General features: G+C 43.5%; 1 protein-coding gene across 4 annotated transcripts in view; it reads left to right on the top strand.

Annotated features, from left to right (window-relative positions):
- Positions 1-20,094, top strand: part of LOC310999610 (lamin-A-like) — a 35,615-nt gene that overhangs the window by 11,555 nt on the left and 3,966 nt on the right. For all 4 annotated transcript variants that reach the window (XM_083990103.1, XM_083990101.1, XM_083990102.1 and 1 more), the window contains exons 3-9: positions 14,408-14,564; positions 15,220-15,345; positions 16,055-16,225; positions 16,793-16,918; positions 17,245-17,465; positions 19,182-19,488; positions 19,904-20,011. In XM_083990103.1, the coding sequence (XP_083846229.1) occupies positions 14,408-14,564; positions 15,220-15,345; positions 16,055-16,225; positions 16,793-16,918; positions 17,245-17,465; positions 19,182-19,488; positions 19,904-20,011 (1,216 nt within the window). The remainder of the gene's footprint in view (positions 1-14,407; positions 14,565-15,219; positions 15,346-16,054; positions 16,226-16,792; positions 16,919-17,244; positions 17,466-19,181; positions 19,489-19,903; positions 20,012-20,094) is intronic.

Raw genomic sequence — 20,094 nt, forward strand, 5'->3', positions numbered from 1 at the left:
ACCAGGGTGTGGCACCAGGTAGATTTCAGACTCTTTTTTTTTTTTCTCCTCTCCCGCTGCCAATGTGTCGGAACAATGTTGTCAAAAATGAATAAAGAAACGTGCTGTGGTAGACAGAACGTGACAGAACATGTTCAGCTGCAGACTGAAGAAGATCCAGTGCTGTATTGTTCATGCTTTCATGTTGTGTTTGAGGGACTGGTGCATAATGCTGAGGCCGAGTCGGAGCTTTCACAGCTATCAAAGAACACAGCAGGAAACACTTATCATTGAACACATTCACATTTCCTTGACTGGGAATATTTTCTTTTTTCCATTAGCGTTCAGTGTGTATTCCTTGTACTGAGTTTGACCTATGTGTTTTTACAGCTAGGGAGTAATACCACTTATTAAATAGTGTTGGTAATGATCACCCTCAGCTCTTCCCTATAAACTGCATTTCCTCAAAATATCCCATTTAGGTGTAAAACTGTTTTTTGCTCTTACTTCATTTTCCCTGCGCAACACACAACACATGTATTTATTGTTCTCTCAGAGCTACACAATAGACAATGACACTCATGCACAAAGAATCATTCTAGGCAATGCATAAATACAAACTCATATAATCAGCCAACCTGTATCCTGTGAAGGGAAAACAGGGAAGTAGAAAGGGGAGACTGTGATGACTGGCAGGGTGTATGACGTCATAAGTAGGGGTCTACTATTAGTCATAGCTACAGTTTCACAGAGTAAAGTTCCTATATTTAACCTGAAGGGAAATTTTAAAACACGTCCCCAAGGTAACAGCATTATACACCGGGGTCTATTATTAGGCTGTGCTATGGATAACAGGACTCATTCAAGCTGCTCACGTCAGGTTTGTTGAGATAAAATTTGTTTGTGTTCAAAGTCTTTCCCTAAAATGGACAAGACCAGGTCTGCACCGCACTTTTGATGCTGCAGTTAAACCTTTGAAAAGTGAAGCTTTCTTTCAATAGCCTGCTGGAGTCTGTACGTCATTATTCTGTCTTTCATTTTTTTTCTAATGTGGCTGGGAAAGCACCTCTGAGTGCAGAGAAAGCTGACTGAGTAGCTGCACTCGAAATTGTCAGAGTGACTCTGCTGAGGGACTGTAATGAAGAGAGAAATCACTGTGATGCACAAAACCAAATACAAAAAAAGAAAAATGTATAAATATTTATGTTAAGGAAGCGAAGTGCAAACCTAATTAAATAATATATTCAAAAATAAATAACTATAAAGAAATACTGGTATGCTGTATTTATTCGTAGCTGCCAGTTTTCATTATTGTAGAATCTGCTGATTTTTTTCTTGCTTAATGGCTCAATAGATATAAACCTAAAATGTCAGAAAATCCAAAAACCCAAAGATTCAATTTACCAAAAAAGACAAAGACAAGCAGCAGGTAGAAGAAGACCATGTTTAGTATTTTTCCCTCAAAGAAAATTACACATCAAGTGATCAATTATTAGAATAGTTGCAGATAAATTTTCTGTGAATTTATTTTTACAAATAATTTGGGGTAAATTAAGCATGGCAGGTAAGGAATGCCCGAGCAGGCTCTGATAAGTATGTCATATTATAAGACCCAGCATCTTCCTGCCAACATCCCAAAGACTGATTATGCAGACGCTGTAAAGAATTAATGACTGTAACAAGCTTTTATTAGGTCAGTGTAATTTGTGGGGTGAAAAATGAAGCTCACCAGGTTACTGTGATGCTGGTGTATCATTTGTTGAACAGTCAGACGTATCCACTTTTGACATCTCCATTTAAGCTCAAAGTCTGACCACTTCATTCATAATTAACTGCGCCAGCATAACACAGTGTCACCAGTCAGTGTTGAAAAACTCTGGCTGCATTTATCTGTCAGTGTCCACCTTTTTATTAGAGCAGATATTCAACTTGTCAGGGAAAGCACAGGTAGAGCTTATTAAATGAACAATGGCTTGGTTCCATGTAGGTGTGCCAGTCAGTCCTGCTGCCAGCCAACGCTCGCTGTACCAGGACCCTGGAACTGCCCCCATTAATGTCATTCATGGAGGCTTTTTCTGGGATGAAATGCCTCAACGCCGCTGTTAAATGTCGCATCTCCCTCTTTGTCATTAACACTGCGTGGGCTGTGCATGTGGAGCAACAGAGAAATCTGAGAAATAAACAAAGTCACTCCATTTATCTTGGAGAAATTGAACATTTCAGCATCGTGAGCCCTGCATGCGGCACCAGAAACAGAAAGTAGACCACCATCCACCATCCGGCAGCAGCAGTAGCAGCAGATTTCATTGTGCTGCTGTAGAGCTCTCTCTCCTCAAACAGTTTGATCACACCCTCTTCTTCTGGCTGCCTCAGGGGGAAACCCTGTGCTCCCCTACGATGATCTCAGCTTGTATTATGTGACAGCAGACAATTGTCTGTCACAGCGAGTCATGCAAGGGCACATGAGAAGCTCAGAGAGGAGCTGGTGAGTTTTGGGTGTCATCCAGCACTGATGTTAATCACATCACACAGCTCTCTCCAAGTGTCACAGCGTTGAGCACAACCTTTCACACCAAATAAGAATTTAAAAAAAATAAAACAGTAGAGTGCTTTGCATATGAGAGTGATTAAAAATTTATATTTGAATTATCTCAAAGGGATTCGTGAATAATTTTTTCCCTGCACAACACATTATTCTTTAAAATGATTAGAGATTATGCAGTGGCTCCAACAGACTAGTAAAACCCTAAATCGAATTCTGTGCCGCCTTCTCATATTTACAGGTACAAATATTGGAAATTTTAGTAAATTGTGAAAAATGTCACTTTATAGTTTAAAAGTTCAAATCAAGATCAGATCAAGAAATTCAATTTTCCTCGTAAAACAGAAAAATGCACCGTTGACAAGCTGCGGCCGGAGACTGTCGGACATCTGGCAGCTGATTTTCTAGCAATCGACTAATTGATTAATGAGCCGTCTTGGCTCTAGAACAGATCGTTTTATTGTACAGAATCCTTTTCCAATTTTCTTTTCCGTCTGACACAGTTGGTTCATTATGTGGAGGTATTAAACGGACACAGTTTTACCGTGGGCTGTGACTGTCTGTTCACAGCAGCATCAGAGCTGCAGTACAGTTTTAATGTGAATGCCTCTGGTCAGTGAACAGATGTCCTATAGACAATGCTGGTAGGTGCTATAGGGCCTGGTGAGAGTATCGCTGCTCTGGTCTGGTGACTATTTGTTCCTGGGCCTCTAACAGGATACTTTGCGATGGAAAACAGATGGAGCAGGCCAGTAAACGTGCTGGATGGCTGCTGTCTGGAGCCGTCTCTGCTGGCTTTATTGGTGCTCGAGTAATGACAGAGTTGGTCTTGGACTTCAGCGGAGCAGAGCTTGGTACCGAGCAGAGGTTTTGGCAGGAGGTCGTATCGTGTGTGTGTGTGTGGGGAGTTTATAGAATTAGTTTCCATAGAGCCTCCAGATTCAGCCAAACCCGCGATGAGTCACTTGCACATGGAGAGGGTAAATCACTTTAAGATGGAGGGACTTTTCTCTCTCTTTCCTTTACTTGCTCCCTCCCTCCTCTCTAAGACCTTCCTATTGGACAGCGGGGCAGGTGGGTGCACTGCAGCCTCAACCTTTTTCCCGCCTCATCTGGTTGGTTATGCAACAGTCGTTCCGTTTCCAGAGCGACAAAAGCTCATTTACTCTGAAATAAACGAGCTGAGCGGTGTGTTTTGGGCAGAGTCGCTCTATAATCTAAACAGGGCAGTGAGGTTGTGAGAGCTCGGTGGATCTGAGCCGCCTCAGATGTTCTACATTAACTATTGCTCTTGTTTATTAGAACTGAGGAAACATGATGAGGAGCCAGGTTTTTAGATGTGGATGTGATTGCTTGGCAGTCGGAGTCCTGTGGTCTTTAGCTGAACTTCATCATTTTAACTCTTTAGTACCTGTTGCTTTACACTCTGTTTGATGAGCATGTGTTTTCTGCAAATCTCTTTGTTTCCAGTTTTCATGTTTTTTTTTTTCCTTCTTCTTTTTTTTGTTTTTAACTTATTGCCAGATGGGTGGGGTTTGCCATGGAGACCAGCATGCAGAGTGCCAGAGTCGAAACAATCGCAGGAAAGCTTGAGAATGTGAATGCGGCGTCACTTTCAGTGTTTTACAGCTCACACGACACTGTGTGAAGTCTGTTGGTGCACATAATATCTCTTTTTTTTCCTCTGGGTGTGTGATGGTAGAGCAGCTTTCTGTCTCTGTTTGATCTGCTGTGCACTCTCCTGTTTCCTGCATGTCCACGTTCGATGCCAGTCTGTTCTGGCATCGCGTGAGAGCGCCCAATCGTCAGGCTCGTCTCACAACCACAACCTGGTTGCGCTCCAAGTATCAAATCCCTTTCCCCCCCCTCCTTCCTACACTAGCACACATTGAAGAGTGCTGACCAGAACTCATCACTGTCTCATCACAGGCTCAGACTCCATATGGGTTTTGTTTAGCTTCAAGCTAACATTAGCAGAAGTTCTCAGAGATTTTATTGCAACTCAGCCGGGAAGAGCGCTGCCTTTCAGGAGGCTGGAACAAAATCTGTTGTTGTTACAGGGAGCAGAAGTGAAGTGGAGATACAGCAGGGAGTTTTCCTCTTGATGCGAATGAGAATTAAACTTTCAGATATAAATTATGACAAATCAGAATAATGTGAATCATAATCACACATGTGGTGATAGAGCGTTACAATGACAGGAGTCTCCAGTGGAGCAGGATGGTCCTGTGAGCACAAAGCAAAAATGTTGACACAATGCAGCTGAACCTGTTTATAAGAGAAAGTTGTATTTGTGCAGACTCAGCGCGGTGGCATTCACAAGACCACAAGAGGGATGACTCAGGAGTAATTGTAATTGTAACTTTGACTTTTATATGCAATTGTGGGGTCTGAAGATTTCTTAAAGATGCACAGGAAGTTCATGGTTGGCATAGTAAACATGAACAAACAGTTGTTATCTTAGTTCATCACTTACATACATGTTCTTTCCTCCTGTGCTCTCCTGATTATTTAACCACACTGTAAAAAAAAGAGGAATGAGAGAGTGAAATTGTGTCCAGTTGCTGCGTTTTATCATCACACATAATAAACCGACACAAAGAGCAGACAACCAGCGTCTGACTCACCCTCTGATGAATCATCAGCTAATCATGCCGGGAGGAACAAGGGCTGTTTCATATGCCTTGTGGAGTCTGTAGAGACACACACACACGAACACACTCACACACTTTGTAACGGGCGTTATCAGCGGGTGGGACATCATTCTCTCTTTACCTTGTGACTGACACCGTGTTTGAGGAACTCTACTAACAAATGCAAATTTTTTTGTGGGCGTGAATGGGACAAAGAAAGCATGCATAATTCTCCTTAGTTTACAAAGTTTGCCTTGGTGACGGCCTAAACAAAACGGTGAGTTTGACATAAGAGAACATGGCCTGTCGTCACTGCCCCTCCCCTCCCTCTGTGCTTCTCTCGTCACAAGTCAGTTCCCTGCAGCCCTGAAACCGCTCCTGCTCAGCGTTGGCTCTGCTTTAAGACTGGAAACACTAAGGACTCTGTTCCCCTCTGCCACATGTGGATGTGTACGGGTGGCCCCCTGGCAAAGGCTCCGTTGTTGTTGGCTTTGCGTGATTTATCACACACACACTCACACACAAGCCCTGTGATTGTGTTGTTCATCCCAGAAAAGACACAGGAAATGGTCATGTGTAATTCTGTCATGTTTCTTTTGCTGCTTATTTCTTTGTGCGAGTCGGACTACACATTTAGAAAAGCAATAAGAGCTGACTTGAACGAGCAAGCCTTGAATGCATCACTGTCTTTACAGTTCATCCTCACACTCCTCTGTTTATATGCAAGAGTGTGTGTGCCAACCCAACTCGTATGTTTTTTTAATGCAACACTATATTGTGAAGTTTTCAATGGACTCGATGCTTCTTTCTAACTGTTGGCTGAAGGAGTTCAGTGTTACATTAATATCAGTTAATGATTTGCACAGAATTGTATAGTTTAATTAATGACTTCAACAAGATTTGTTAATTAAACAATTTCTTTTCTCTTCAATCAAAATATTATAATGTGAAAAAACACCAAACATCTCTCTATGTGAGGATTTGCTGTTTTTCACTTTATATCAGTGTAAGTTATTACAATTATAAAATGTTGCAAGCAAACTGTTGCTGTTATAATTAGTACAGATGATACTAAAAAACAAAACAAAGGAAGACATTTGAAGACATACAACACCACATTGCATTTGTTTTTGCATTTATTTTTATCTTACATTATCTAAAGATATAATGAATTAAAAAAAACATAAAATGATAATTAGATGTTTTATTATAATGGCCCATTAACACAGTGTTGTATTGTACTCTGGCATGTTTTCTTCTTTGTGCCACTTCGGTTTCCGGGCTCCTCTGTTTGTTTACTAAAACCCCATTATTCAACAACCTTTCTCTTAGTCACCTTCTCCCTGCAGTGCTCTCCACACAGAGCTGCTTTGTGAATTCAACACAGTGGAGATGGAAAGAGGAAAGGTGGGCTATAATTGGAGAAGGGAACATTTTGGGTATTCTACTGGGAATATGGGAGAACCCCTTTTTTCCTCTCCTCAGTGTTCCTCAGAGCAGTGAGTCATCGGGAAACCCCACCCACACGTGCCCACATATGCTTGCCAGATTGTGTGTGAATGTGTGTGTGTGTGTGTGTGTGTGTGTGTGTGTGCGTGCGTCTGTGTTTATGTAGCAACATACCATATGGATCAATGAACACTTCCACTTCTCATCAGAGCAACTCTTTGAGTAGTACCACAGGAAACAAACGAGGTGATGAATTGTTTCTCACTATAGCAGCCCCTCACACAGAGTGAGTGATTTTAAACACACCGGCAGAGAAAACATCAGAGGATGAAATGAATGAATACAACCCCCCCCCAAACCCCAACCCCTCCCACCTCGGTTCCCCCATGACTTCAACAGATGTGCCCATGTGCAAAGCGCTGAAGCCCCTTCTGCTGCAGGGGAGCTGCTCTGTTGTGAACACTACAAGACTGCAGCTCCCCGGTGCATGGACGAGTCTCAGCCCCTCGCAGCTACTTTACTTTTCCACGCCACGCTCGTAAACAGGAATATGTTAGTCAGTTATCCTTGTGGAGTCAGTCAGAGTCATTAAAGGCATGTGTGTGGAATTTGTTTTTAAAGGTCAGCTCAAAAGGAGAAAAATCTTCTTGGCTGAGTAATCAAAAATTTATGAGGGGGAAAAAAAATCTCCAGTGGCAGGTAGTCACAATAACAAGGTTTGATTTTATTTGCTTGCAAAATGAAATATCTGCTTCATTCTGATAGTGTCTCTCCAGAAGTATGGTTGGATGAAGCACACACTGTGCCATCCTCAGCTTTTACTCATCAGAATTACTGTTGACAGTGAGGTCTGTGAATTATCCAGAACAATGGAGACGCTGTTTCCGCTGTAAACACTACTACTTTGACATCTTAACTCCTCCACTGTTGTACCACCACAAATCTACAACTAAGGAAAAACAGTGTAAAATGTGTTTTACTGGCACCTGGGAGAACTAACCTCTTAAACCTGAGCACATGCAGCCAACATTATGTCCTCACATCGTTAGGGTCAGTCGGTGCGGGACAACCTGTCAGACTGCAGCGTGTTGTCCCTCGGTGCTAGTGAGATCATGGATTTGGTTTGCAAAGTAGGAAAAATTGGGTAGACAAATTCATCAGCTGCATGAGTGCAAAGCTCAGACAATGATATCTGTTGAAGTTGCCATTAAAAACATCTGTGGCAGCTCACTATAGTTAAATTGTGCTGCTGCTAAAACTTAAAATTTTATTTTTTTGTTGTCTAGAAAATGGCTAAATCCATGTTTTAAATTGGTGAGTTTTTTAGTTTCTTTGTCTGAGTTGTTGATGCTGATTGTTTGCTTGCTCTCAGCGTAGCGACTGGTCCTGTGTTGTCTGTGCGGTTGCAGTAAATGGTCCGTCATATGTTGAAGAAACTCCGGGTTGGGATCTCCTCCGCGGGCCAAGAAAAAGCACGCCCTCTCAGTCTAGGGCCGTTTAGAAAAACCTCCACGGAAAAACCTCTTCCATCGCGTCCACAGCATGGTGGAAACGGCGTACTAGCAGGCCTGATGACAAGGCCTTGGTTTCCGTGGCAACGGCATAGCAAAACAGGGAGGGGGGGGGGGGGGCATTTTTCTCTTTTTCACTCCACGAGGCGGGGTTCGTTTCTCGTTACTGGGATGGACAAAGATAGCTGTGAGTCATCCTTGAGGCTGGGAGCCGAGCCAACACATTCCTCCTCCTCCTCCTCAGATTTCTCGTCTCTATTATTCCCCCTCTTTCTCTTTCTCTTTTTTGTCTCATTCTTTTTGCATTTCCATTTCACACTCCCCCACCAGCCTACCCTCCTCTCCCCCATCTCACACTGCTCTCTGTCCAATAGCTCCCATTTTGTCTCTGTGCTTCAAAATGTGTCATTTACTCTATATTTGCTCTGTAACAAAATGCCTTAAAAAGCTTTGATGTCGCTGCTGAAAAGGGCAGAACGATGATATAAACCTTTATTTCTCTGTAATATATTTATTTCCAAGAGAGCAGACGTTTCTGTGTGGGAAGAAAGAAGGCATGACAAATAAGACAAGTGGTCTGTGCTCAGAAAAACAAGAATAAAGCTCGCCAAAATTACTCTTCTTTTTCCGTTTTTAATTCCCCCTCTCGATGCAGAATATAAAACATGCAGCGCTGCCCTGGCACAAACATCTCTCTCAGTTTGCAAGCCTAGAGACGACTCTGCTGCTTTGTTTTACTTGCAACAGATTTCCCTTATCGTGATGATACAGGCTGGTTTTTTTTTGTTTTTGTTTTTCCTTTTTCTTTCTTTTTCTTTTTCCTTATTTGAGTAATTTCTAAAATCTGCATGTCTTTGCTCATCTGTTGGCTCTCAGCCATTTCCAGTCCCTGCATTTGTTCTGGTGTGTTGTATTGATACAACAGCAGAGTGACTTCACACGTGTCCTGAGCACCGGCTGAGAGGCTTCAATCCTTCAGAGGAGCAGAATGTAAACAGAGAGTTGGAGGATATTTATGCTGAACCTCTCTAATTATATCATTCATACTGGATTATATAAACAGGTAGTCCCAAGAAAAGCACACACCATGCACTGGATTATGTAAATAGTATATGGGAACATAAATGTGCAGGGATATAAACGCTTGCATATACATTTGGTAACACATTGAGTCGATGGCGGATACACATTCGGTGCACAAATGCACTAAATGTTTGTGGTTGTACACACACACACACACTTGGCAGTCAACACTCCCACACCCACGTGTACACACACACACACACACACACACACACACACAAAGATTTTCCGATTTCCTCACACACTTTTAAGCCGACATCCAGGAGCAGCATCCTGGAGGCGCCAGGAGCAAAGAAAGCAAGTTAGAGAACAGTAGAGATGATCACACCCGTCTGCGCTGAGCTCAGGTCCCATTACCACAGCCACTGGTTATCGTTTTAATGGTTTTATTGTACTTATCTGCTGATTTCTCTTTATGACTTTGGCAGGGTTCAAATACGACCAGATTAATTTATGAATGTGTTTACAGCTTCAGCCGTTTTATATCAATATTTGCTGATAGGCTGGGTGTGAATTCTTAGATTTCAGGAGCCGTTGGAGCTAAACGAGTCACTGCAAATACTTCATTTTGTCTTCAAATCTGGCCCACAACTCTATCAGATCCAGTTATCTTAGAAAAACAAATGTGATGGCAGCGGAGAGCCCTGGCTGACGATCCCTCGCCTGGTCATTCAGAAATAAATGCGTGTCATTTAATTTGCCTGATTACTTTGTCATTTGAAAACCCAACCTGTTGCAGAGACGGTGCAGTGTGCTTCAGAGACAAGTGCTCCTAATTCCCCCGCTGCATGTATCAGCCTCTCCCTTGTGTGCTGCAACATGCAGTTTTCTTATGCTCTGTGAATTGCAGTTTACTGCCACGCTGGTCCCGTCTGGGCCTGAAGAGCACCCTCCTAAGGCTGGGACTATATTTGGTGTGATCAAACGGAACAAATTCAATATTTTTCACCAAATTTGAGCTCAATAGCTGCAGTGTTTGCAGGCTGACCACCTGATCCTGTCAGCATTTTAGCAGCACAACCCTGTCCACAGCCCCCTGATACCAGTCAGTGTGGTTTGGAAGGCACCAGAGGTCATGTGTATATGTAACAGTCAGTACAGAACCACAACATTATACTGCACCTTCCTGCTCTACATTAATGTTGTCCTGATGTTTCACACTCTGAAACACCTATTGGGTGGATACCCATGAAATCCTGTGCAGACATACTGTACATGGCTCTCAGATGATGACTTTCCCCCTGGTACCCTGGCTTTGAGCTAGAGCTGCAACAATCAGCTGATTCCATTGATTAGACAGTTAAAAGAGAAGAGTAGGAAGCAAATACTTTGATAATCCATTTGTGAATTGTTTTTTTAATAAATTGATTTCATTATTGTCAAATAGAGAATATGTCCAAATTCTATGATAAAAGAAAAAAGCTCATGCACATCCAAAATGTAGCCAGGTGTTGTGTCCAGGGAGGTAAAGCGACAAAAAGGAGGGAACTCGCCACACTGTATTCTCCCAAAATGTTCAATAATTTATTAGAGGATTACATAATAAAAAGACAAGGACAACGTTTCGAGCGTTTAGCTCTTCCCAAATTCTATGATACCCATAATGTTTCAGTTTCTGACGCTTTATCAGGTCATTGCTGAAGTTTCCCAGTCAAAACAACTGATTGATCAATTGAGAAAATAATGAACAGACAATCTAAATGTTCAGCCATGTTAATCTGTTCAATTGTTTGTTTTATGGCTACATCAGTAATAAAATGTTAGCATGCTATTGCGTTAAACTAACATGGCGAACAAGGTAAACTTTGAGCCTGCCAAACATCAGCATGGTAGCATTGTGGGCGTGTTAGCGTGTTGATGTTAGTCCTGAGCTTAAAGCACCAGCATGCCAACAGTGCAGTCCTCACAGAGCCGCTAGCTGCAGACTAAGCAGAGTCTTGTTTTTTTTTTCCTACATTGCAGAGTTAAGGCATCTGCTCCCTGTGTTGTGTAATTGGTGCATCTCACCGGGACCACTCGTGCTGAATACCACAAGTATCCACTAGAAGCATTTATCAGATTGTTAGACCGCGTGCCGTCCTGCTGTAAGGTATTCTCTCCGTCTTACCATCACATTTGTATATGAAGAGAATACAAATAGTCAAACAGCATGTCAGTACACCAAATCCACTTCTGTCCATTAATTCACTCCTGGAGCCGATCCACTGGGCCCATTAGCATTAATGAACGTCACAGCAGCCACCTACACACACTCACCAGCCTTCATCTGCCCGCAGAGTCAGACTCTTAAAATGCTTCACTGGAAAAAAAAGAAAAGAACATCTAGACAAAGAGCTGTATAGTTTCAAGTAATGTTTATGTCCAGCTATAAACGGGTATCTGAGGCAAATGTGGAAACATGTGAGTGTGTACACTACACACATCGCTAATGCATGCAACCCCCCCCCCCCCCCCCCCCAAACCTGGGTTAATGGTAAAAAGAAATTGCGTCTGTCTTTGTCTCTTTCTCATTAAATGGACCTGTTTGGGTCCATTTGGCTTCATTATGTAACTCCATAATATGTTAATCAGCTGCAATGTGGTGAATTAAAAAAATGTTTCCACAAAAACAACAGCAGCCTTGGAAAATGAGTTTTCATCACACCTAGAGAGCTGCAGCAGCCCCAGAGACACAGCCCAACCAGAGGTGGTTAAACTCTGTTATGCTGTTCTAGTGGCAACAAGATAATAGTCATTAAAACATTTTACAGCAGTAACCACAGCTCGTTCTGCCCCACTTACTAATCTGCCTGTCGAGGCGGCGCCTTCTCAGTGATTGAGGACTGACGTGTTCATGGGGCAGATGTCGTACTGTAGCCTCCAGTTTGTGAAGGGTCAAGAATTCAGAGAATGTTTAGGGTCTGTAGGTGTCAGAGTGTGTGTGTGTGTGTGTGTGTTCGTTCCTGACAGTCATATTTTTCTCTGTGCATACAGAGCTACAATCTTCACCTGTGTCGTAAAAAAGTCACATTCTTGTCTCTTTTTATGAGTCTATATATCACAACAGAAAAACTTGGTGGCAAAAAAAACAAAAACTCACCTCTCCGTGTCTGTGATCTACTCGCTGTTGCAACAACATAAACAAATTATGTAATGAAATGGAGCTAAACAAATCTGCCTTTGAGCAAAACTTCATAACACCAAGTTGCTAAATGGTAGAGGACTGTATTTGCATTGAGCTACTGGTGAGGTTTATAAATATGAATTGGTGCATTGCTGCAAATAACAAGAAATTTATGAACATCTGCTCCCAACATCTGGCCATTTAAATAGAGCTAAGGGCTCTGGAGAGGGTAATTGTTACACTATATTTACTATATACACTTAACTCCTTAGGGAACCTTACAAAAAAAATGATGCAGTCTACAGTTCTGCTTTATAATATGTAGTTTGTTTCATTTATATGTAGCTATATATGTCTATATCACCACATATATTAAGATCATTACAAACTACGGCCTCCAAGCTGGTCCTGTAGTTTTATCAACATGTCTCTAAACAGAAACTCAGCATGGAATGTATTAATTTAGCGAAGTAATTAATTAAATGTCTTCATATAATCCATTGTAGCATTTAGAGAACAAGTCTGACACATGATCCTCAATTGGCCCACTCAAACACTGTACGTAATTTAACTCCTTATTGTTTTTCTTTTTTCCCCCTTGAATCTGTACAGTGAACAGTCGGGTAGTGGGGGGTGGGGGGTTACATAATTACTCATTCAAGTTCTCAAAGTGTGATTGTACATCTGTAAAGCATCAGGGATATGTTTTCTCTGGATTTTATTTTAGAGTTGTTGTTTTTTCAGGACATAAAAGACTTATTCTCTTTCTTTTTTTCATCTCTTTCCACTTTCCGTTTTTTTTTCCGTGTACCCCTCCAGCCTGCAGCCGCGGTGTAGTTCTGCTGTTCTCGCCGGTCTCTTTGTCCCTGTTCTTTTCAGGAGGCAGAATTGCATTTTCATGCCCCTCAAAAGCCGCATTGGTGTTTGCTGAATGCAGTAATAGATATTGATTGCTGTATCATAAAGCAATAAATGGCAGTTTCACTTCTGAGACGGAGGCCCCCGTGAATGGACTTCTTGATCTTTGGTGAATCATCATTCTGCGGTGGATGAACTTCATCTCGCTGTCACTGTGTTTTGTGTCACAGTTTTTAAAGTTTCTCCGTAGCCCGCTCGGCCGGCTGTCCTAACACCCGGCTGGCAGTGACCGCGGGACTGTTGGGTCTGTGTGAGCAGCCTGGAAGCCATCTCCCCCAGCAGATGGCCATTATTAGTGACAATGAAGAGTAGCCCACGGGGCCAAATAGAATAACAGGGAGCCCATTTCCTCCTTGGCTGTGTATGAACCACCTATGCTGCTAACAACCTCCCTCTCTCTCTCTCTCTCCCCCTCCTCTTTCTTCATCTTCTGCTGGGAAAGTATTGTTTTTCCATGGCTGTCCTCAAGTTTTTTTTTTTCCATCTAACCAACCAGTACTCTAAATTGGTTCCTGCAGAGATGTTAGAGGAGAGGCGGGGCACGCACGCACCAGCACATGCACAACAAACGTGAATTCTCTTAATTCAACACAGGATCCCTTGAGACGGAGCTTAATGGGCTCTTATTCTTTACAGGAGGCTAATAACAGAACGCTGATGTGCTGGCCTCGGTTCAGTTCACATCAACGGTGGACAACTGCTGCACTCACTGCGCTGCACAATGGCAGTTTGTGTCATCCACAGCTTCTGTCACTGCAGCAGTTATCCTCTGATCATCAAGTTTCACTTTGAGCTGAAATAAAGCACATGGTCTCATAAGAACCAGCACAATTCAGGATAGGAGCTAAAAGTAAACCATGACTCAAAGTTACCTAAAAACACAGTAACCGGATATAAGGAATAGATTGTTACACAAATACATCACAGAAGATGAAGGTCAAAGTTTTTTTCGTTTTTTTTTTACACAAGGCAATTAGATGTGTTAGGAAAACACAATGCAAACTGAAATGAAATCAGGAAGGAAGTAGTTTAATATGTTGATGAGAACAGTCCTGGAACACAAAGACGAGCTGCACTGCCAGAAGTGAAACTGGCCAACAGGGATAGAACAGCAGAGGGAGATACTGACACTAACCCATGAAGCTAACATCCACATCTTCCCTCTCTCTCTGTGTGTGTGTCCTCACAGGAACAGTAAGAAGGAGTCTGACCTGGAGGCGGCTCTGGCCCGACTGAGGGACCTGGAGGCCCTGCTCAACTCCAAAGATGCTTCCCTCACCACTGCCCTGGGGGAGAAGCGGTCCCTGGAGGCTGAGGTGAAGGACCTCAAAGCCCAACTGGCCAAGGTAAAAACTTTTTTTTTTACTGGAATTGAAGACTTGAAGAGGATGTGTTTGTTTCATGACTCAGGTCAGATAGAAAACTCTTCAAAAACCTTGCGCAAGTGTCGGAAAAGCATGTTTATTTATACCGCTGAGACGCAGCAGGCGTTTCATCTTGTGGACATTTTCACATCACCACTCTGCAAGCCTCTGAAGACAGAGGGGAGGGGGGGGGGGAGTTAAAAATCCTTTGTTAATACCTGTCAGGAAAGCACTTAGTGGCTAGAGTGGAAAGCCACAGCGACTGACGTCTGAAACGATCTTGGTGGGGGCACTTTCTACCTCCACAGAGCAGGAATAACTCAGTGGAAGTTATTATTTGATGTGAACCCTGCAGGCAGTTGATTATGAATGAGGACAATGTGTCGAGGCAGACAAGGTTGCATTCGCCGCTGTTTGTTTTATCAATGAATTGTACCACAGGCCTGACGTAGATACAGTTGTGACCTCACTCCACCTACTGGCCACATTCAGCAACTGCAGCTCTCCCCCCTAAACAGGGGAAGTTCAAACAGTGGTGCACAGATCAAACCTCGGCTCTGAGCTGCTGTGTTGTTGGTTTTTTTCACTCACATTTAATCTCACCTCTCCCTCTCTCCTCCTCCCCCTCCCCTCCCAGTTGGATGGCAACTTAGCCGATGCCAAGAAGCAGCTGCAGGACGAGATGCTGAGGAGAGTGGACGCTGAGAACCGCCTGCAGACCCTGAAGGAGGAGCTGGAGTTCCAGAAGAACATCTCCAACGAGGTTCCTACTCTTCGCCTTCACCCTTTCTATTTGTGTTCAGCTGTCTGAAGTCATCTGCCCTACTTTTCATCTTTTCCACAGGATATTGATTCTCTTCCAACCACCTACTTGTTTGTCTTTCAACCCCCCCCCCCCTTCAGATCTGTCATGCAGATGATTTTTCATTTGTTTTTCACTTCTACTTTACTTTATCTTGGTTTCACCTCCAAAATACAGTGCACAGTACAAGTTGCATAATTTACAAATGATGCACAAGTATGTAGCTAATGCTGATATTTCAGGTTTTGCCATAATTTATATTTTGTCAGCTCCTAGTCTAGACCAGGACCAGGAGCAGCAAAACATGTGTTTTTTCTCTTTCATTTTAACCATAATGAGCAGAGAGAAGCTTAAAGGTCAACAGAGCAGTAGATTTATCTGCTGGAGCTGTGCACCTCTAAACAAGTAATTACTTCACAGCCACTTACTAATCAATGCAATTAAGTCCATTGGCCATAGCAGGTTTCTACAGGTGAAGTCTTTACAATTGTTTATGTTGCTGAAAGAAAATAAACCAAACACCAACACGAACGACTCTATTTGTAGTTTAATGAAGTAATAAGAAGTTGAGAAAGTTAAGGCGTCTTTTAATAACACATTTCCAAATAAGACGAGTGGCGTCTGTAAGCTGTGTTTACATGTGTGTGTGTCTCTCTGCTGCCACATGCAGGAGCTGCGCGAGTCCAAGCGGCGGCACGAGTCTCGCATAGTTGAGATGGACAGCGGGCGGCAGCAGGAGTTTGAGAGCAAGCTGTCCGAGGCCCTGGCTGACCTGAGAGCCCAGCACGAGGCTCAGGTCAGCCTCTACAAGGAGGAGCTGGAGAAGACCTACCAGTCTAAGGTGTGTGTGTGTGTGTGTGTGTGTGTGTGCACGCGCTGCTCCACAGCTCTGTCGCCACCTAGAGTCCAAGTAGAGGCTGTTGCTCAGGAGTTCCGCTGTGTGTGGGACTGCATTTGTTGGTAAATTGTCCATAATTCAGATAATGCACAATGTTTTTGTTCCATCAGTGTTTCTGTTTATCTGTGTATATAACTCTGTTTATAGCTTGATTCTCTTGCCTTGCATCTACATACAGGAAGGAAATCAATGTAACACGTAGCCACTGTCCTGTGGGAATCCTAATGAGGAGTGTGGATAAACACCACAGCAGCATTTGTCATTTGAATTCATTTGTAAATGAAACCAAAGCTAAACCTTCTTCTTCTTCATCTTACTGGACCCCTGGAGGAGCGTTATTTGGGGGGAATAAATGTGTCTGAATTAGTTGAATTATTTAGAAGTATTTTAAGAAGCAACAAGGCAAAGATGAGAAGTAGAGGACTTTCCTGTCACACAGCAGTTTTGCTCAGGTCGTTAGTTTCAGTGAAGCTGTGCTGACGGCCGACTGTGGCATCACTCTGTCTTCAGCTGGAGAACGCCCGCCAGTCAGCCGACAGGAACAGCAGCATGGTGGGAGCCGCCCACGAGGAGCTGCAGCAGACCCGGATTCGACTGGAGGGCATGTCAGGCAAGCTCAGCCTGCTGCAGAAACAGGTACACACACACACACACACACACACACACACACACACACACACACACACACACACACACACACACACACACACACACACACACACACACACACACACACACACACACACACACAGAGTCTGTCAGTGACACTATCTGTCAGTGGTTTTGTTATCTGTCTGGTGGTTTAACTGGCCACGCTGATGTGTGTCTGACTGATACTGACATGAACTCTCCAAAACAAGCCTCACCTCGCTCATCAACCTGTGTTTGCGCTGTAACCGACTGCTTAATTGGCCCGGTCTTAATTAACCGGCCCTCCTGCGCCTGTGTTCCCCTCACATCAGCTGTCAGCCAGCGAGGCCAAGGTGCGGGAGCTGGAGGAGAGTCTGGCAAGAGAACGGGACCTGATGAGGCGGCGGCTGGACGATAAAGAGCGGGAGATGGCTGAAATCCGAGCCCGGATGCAGCAGCAGCTGGACGACTACCAGGAGCTGCTGGACATCAAACTGGCTCTGGACATGGAGATTAATGCGTACAGGAAGCTGCTGGAGGGAGAGGAGGAGAGGTGAGATGGTTGTAACAGCAAACAGACCGTTGTAAAACCTCTGCACCCTCAGACACCTTGGAGGTGTTAAAGGGATACTTCACCCAAAATCAATAATTCACCAATTTTCTCCTCACCGTCATGCAAAACAAGGGTTTGGAGAACTTTTGGAGTCATCAAAACACCTTTGAAGTTCCAGGCGGGGTCCGGCTGGCAACGGATTTTCATATAATGGTGTCAGATAGAGTTCACCTTTGAATCGTCCACAACACACACTATGAAACATCCAGATACCTCCATACTGCTCGTCTGTACTGACCCGAGTGTCCTGAAGCCGCCACAAGAAAAAGTTGTTAAGAAAAAAATTATTTGATCTCTGTTTTTATCCTTGTTGTAGTTGTAGCTCCCAGTGGCTACGCGAGATTTGCTGTGAGATGTTCTTCCGTGTTTACATCAAACATCGACGAACAAACATCTCACAGCAAATCTCACACATGCGCACAAACATCAGCAGAGCCACTGAGATCTGCTACTACAACAAGGCTAAAAACAAATTCATTTTTTCCAAACACCTTTTTCATGTGGCGGCTTCAGGACACTTGGGTCAGTACAGATAAGCAGTATGGAGGTATTTGGATGTGTCATAGTGTGTGTGTTTTGGACAATTCAAAAGTGACCACTATCCGCCGCCATTATATGAAAATCCGTTGCCAGCCGGACCCCCCCTGGAAGTCCAAAAGCGTTTTGATAACTCTGAAGGTTCTCCAAACCCTTCCTTGGCATGAAAATTGGTGAACTATCAATTTTGGGTGAAGTATCCCTTTAAAGGAGAAGAGGGATTACTACTAACATAACTATCCAGTCAGTGAAGAATCGGTTGTAGGTACAGCAGGCAAACTTTAAACATGCTCTTATATGTATAAAGTAATTCCCATTAATATTAACTTAACTAGTCAAGCTAATTGTGAGAGCAGCTGATCTAAGCATGTTTTCACCAATGTATGCATGAAGGATGAAGCTCAGGTTACATTATACTGTAGGTTTGCATGAGTTTGTGACATCAGTTTTGTCGTACAGGTACAGGTACATCTAAGGTAACATAAACAGACCGATATGTGTGTGTGTGTGCCTCCTGTCCTGTCCACCCTGCTCTGTGTCAGAGTCTTTTTTTTTAAAACTATATTGAAGTCTTCAAACTTCTTCTCCTGGAAAAAGCAAAAAACAGAACAAAACAAAACAAAACAGTCTAAAGTTTTTCTAACATGAATACATGGTTTTGTCGTCCCTGCAGCTGCAGCTGTGCACTTTCTCAAGTTTATAGCAATTAATTGTATTTATTTATTTATTTATATATCAATGTTTTATTTGCGCAGAGCAAGTGGGCTGAACATACATGCTCTCTTACAGCAGGGCCTTATTAGCAGGAGCAGACAGAGTCAATTACTATCACCTAAAGCTAACGAGGTGCAGGCTCAGTGAAGGCAGTCACCGGCAGAGGAAGGCCATTAGGACTGGTGCTAAAGCTACTGGGAGGTTTAAGTGTGTTGATGACTGCTGCACCAACAACAAAGGCTCTGTTTCATTGATCAGCTCTGGTTTAGAGCATCAACCAATCACAGTGCAGGTTTAATAAGGTGGAGTGGTAAAATGTCCACATCAGTTGTTTTTACAGTGTGAGAGTGGATCTGTATGCTCCGTCTGCATCTATGATCCAAACCTCTTCCCCCGTCTCCCCAGGCTGCGTCTGTCACCCAGCCCTCCACCCACCAAGGTCGTCGTCACACGCACCTCGGGCTCGAGCCACAGCCACACCAGCCGCCTGCTCCAATCCTCCGCCACCGCCTCCAGCAGCCGCAACTCCTCCGGCACGGCCAGCGCCAAGAAGCGCCGCCTCAACGACAACGACAGCGAGACCTCCAGCATGGTGGGCGGCACCGTGACCAAGACCCGCATCAGTCAGCACGCCTCGGCCAGCGGCCGCATCACCGTGGACGAGGTGGACCTGGAGGGCAAGTTCATCCGTCTGAGCAACAAGGCCGACGAGGTAACAGAGTTCATCCGTCAGTCGGGTTTTCAAACCCTCTTAACCTGCTTCCAGGTCATTTCACTGCATGAAGCTGCACAACAGTGATCCTGACATATTGTTACCCTCAGATGCTCTGTGCTCCTAGACAGCTGCTTTAACACAGGCAGTTACTGTGTGCTGTCCTAGTTATGTATAAAAAATATGTGTCTTTATAATTGAATTTCCAGATTTACAAACATATGATCAGAAACAGTATTAGTGTAGTAATGAATACCATTTATATTATATTAAGCTGTAACTTTGGATTTCTTCTGTTGTGTCTGAGGATTCTTTTTTTTTTATGTTTGTCTAATTAGTGCCCCACTTTTAGTTTTTTAATAATTATTTATGGTTTGCAGTAAATTGAAATCCTCTGTCCTTGTGTCTCATGCAGGATCAACCACTGGGCAACTGGCAGGTGAAGAGACAAGTGGGGAGCTCCACCCCCATCGCCTACAAGTTTCCCCCGAAGTTCACCCTGAAGGCCGGAGGAACTGTGACTGTAAGTTCACCAGTTCTTAGTTGTTGTTTTTATTTTCCAATATAGGCTCCTGCTTCCTGTTTCTAAATGTACTGTGTGACTCT

This window comes from Trachurus trachurus (assembly GCF_905171665.1).
Source record: "Trachurus trachurus genome assembly, chromosome: 16".
In the NCBI taxonomy this organism is placed as follows: Eukaryota; Metazoa; Chordata; class Actinopteri; order Carangiformes; family Carangidae; genus Trachurus; species Trachurus trachurus.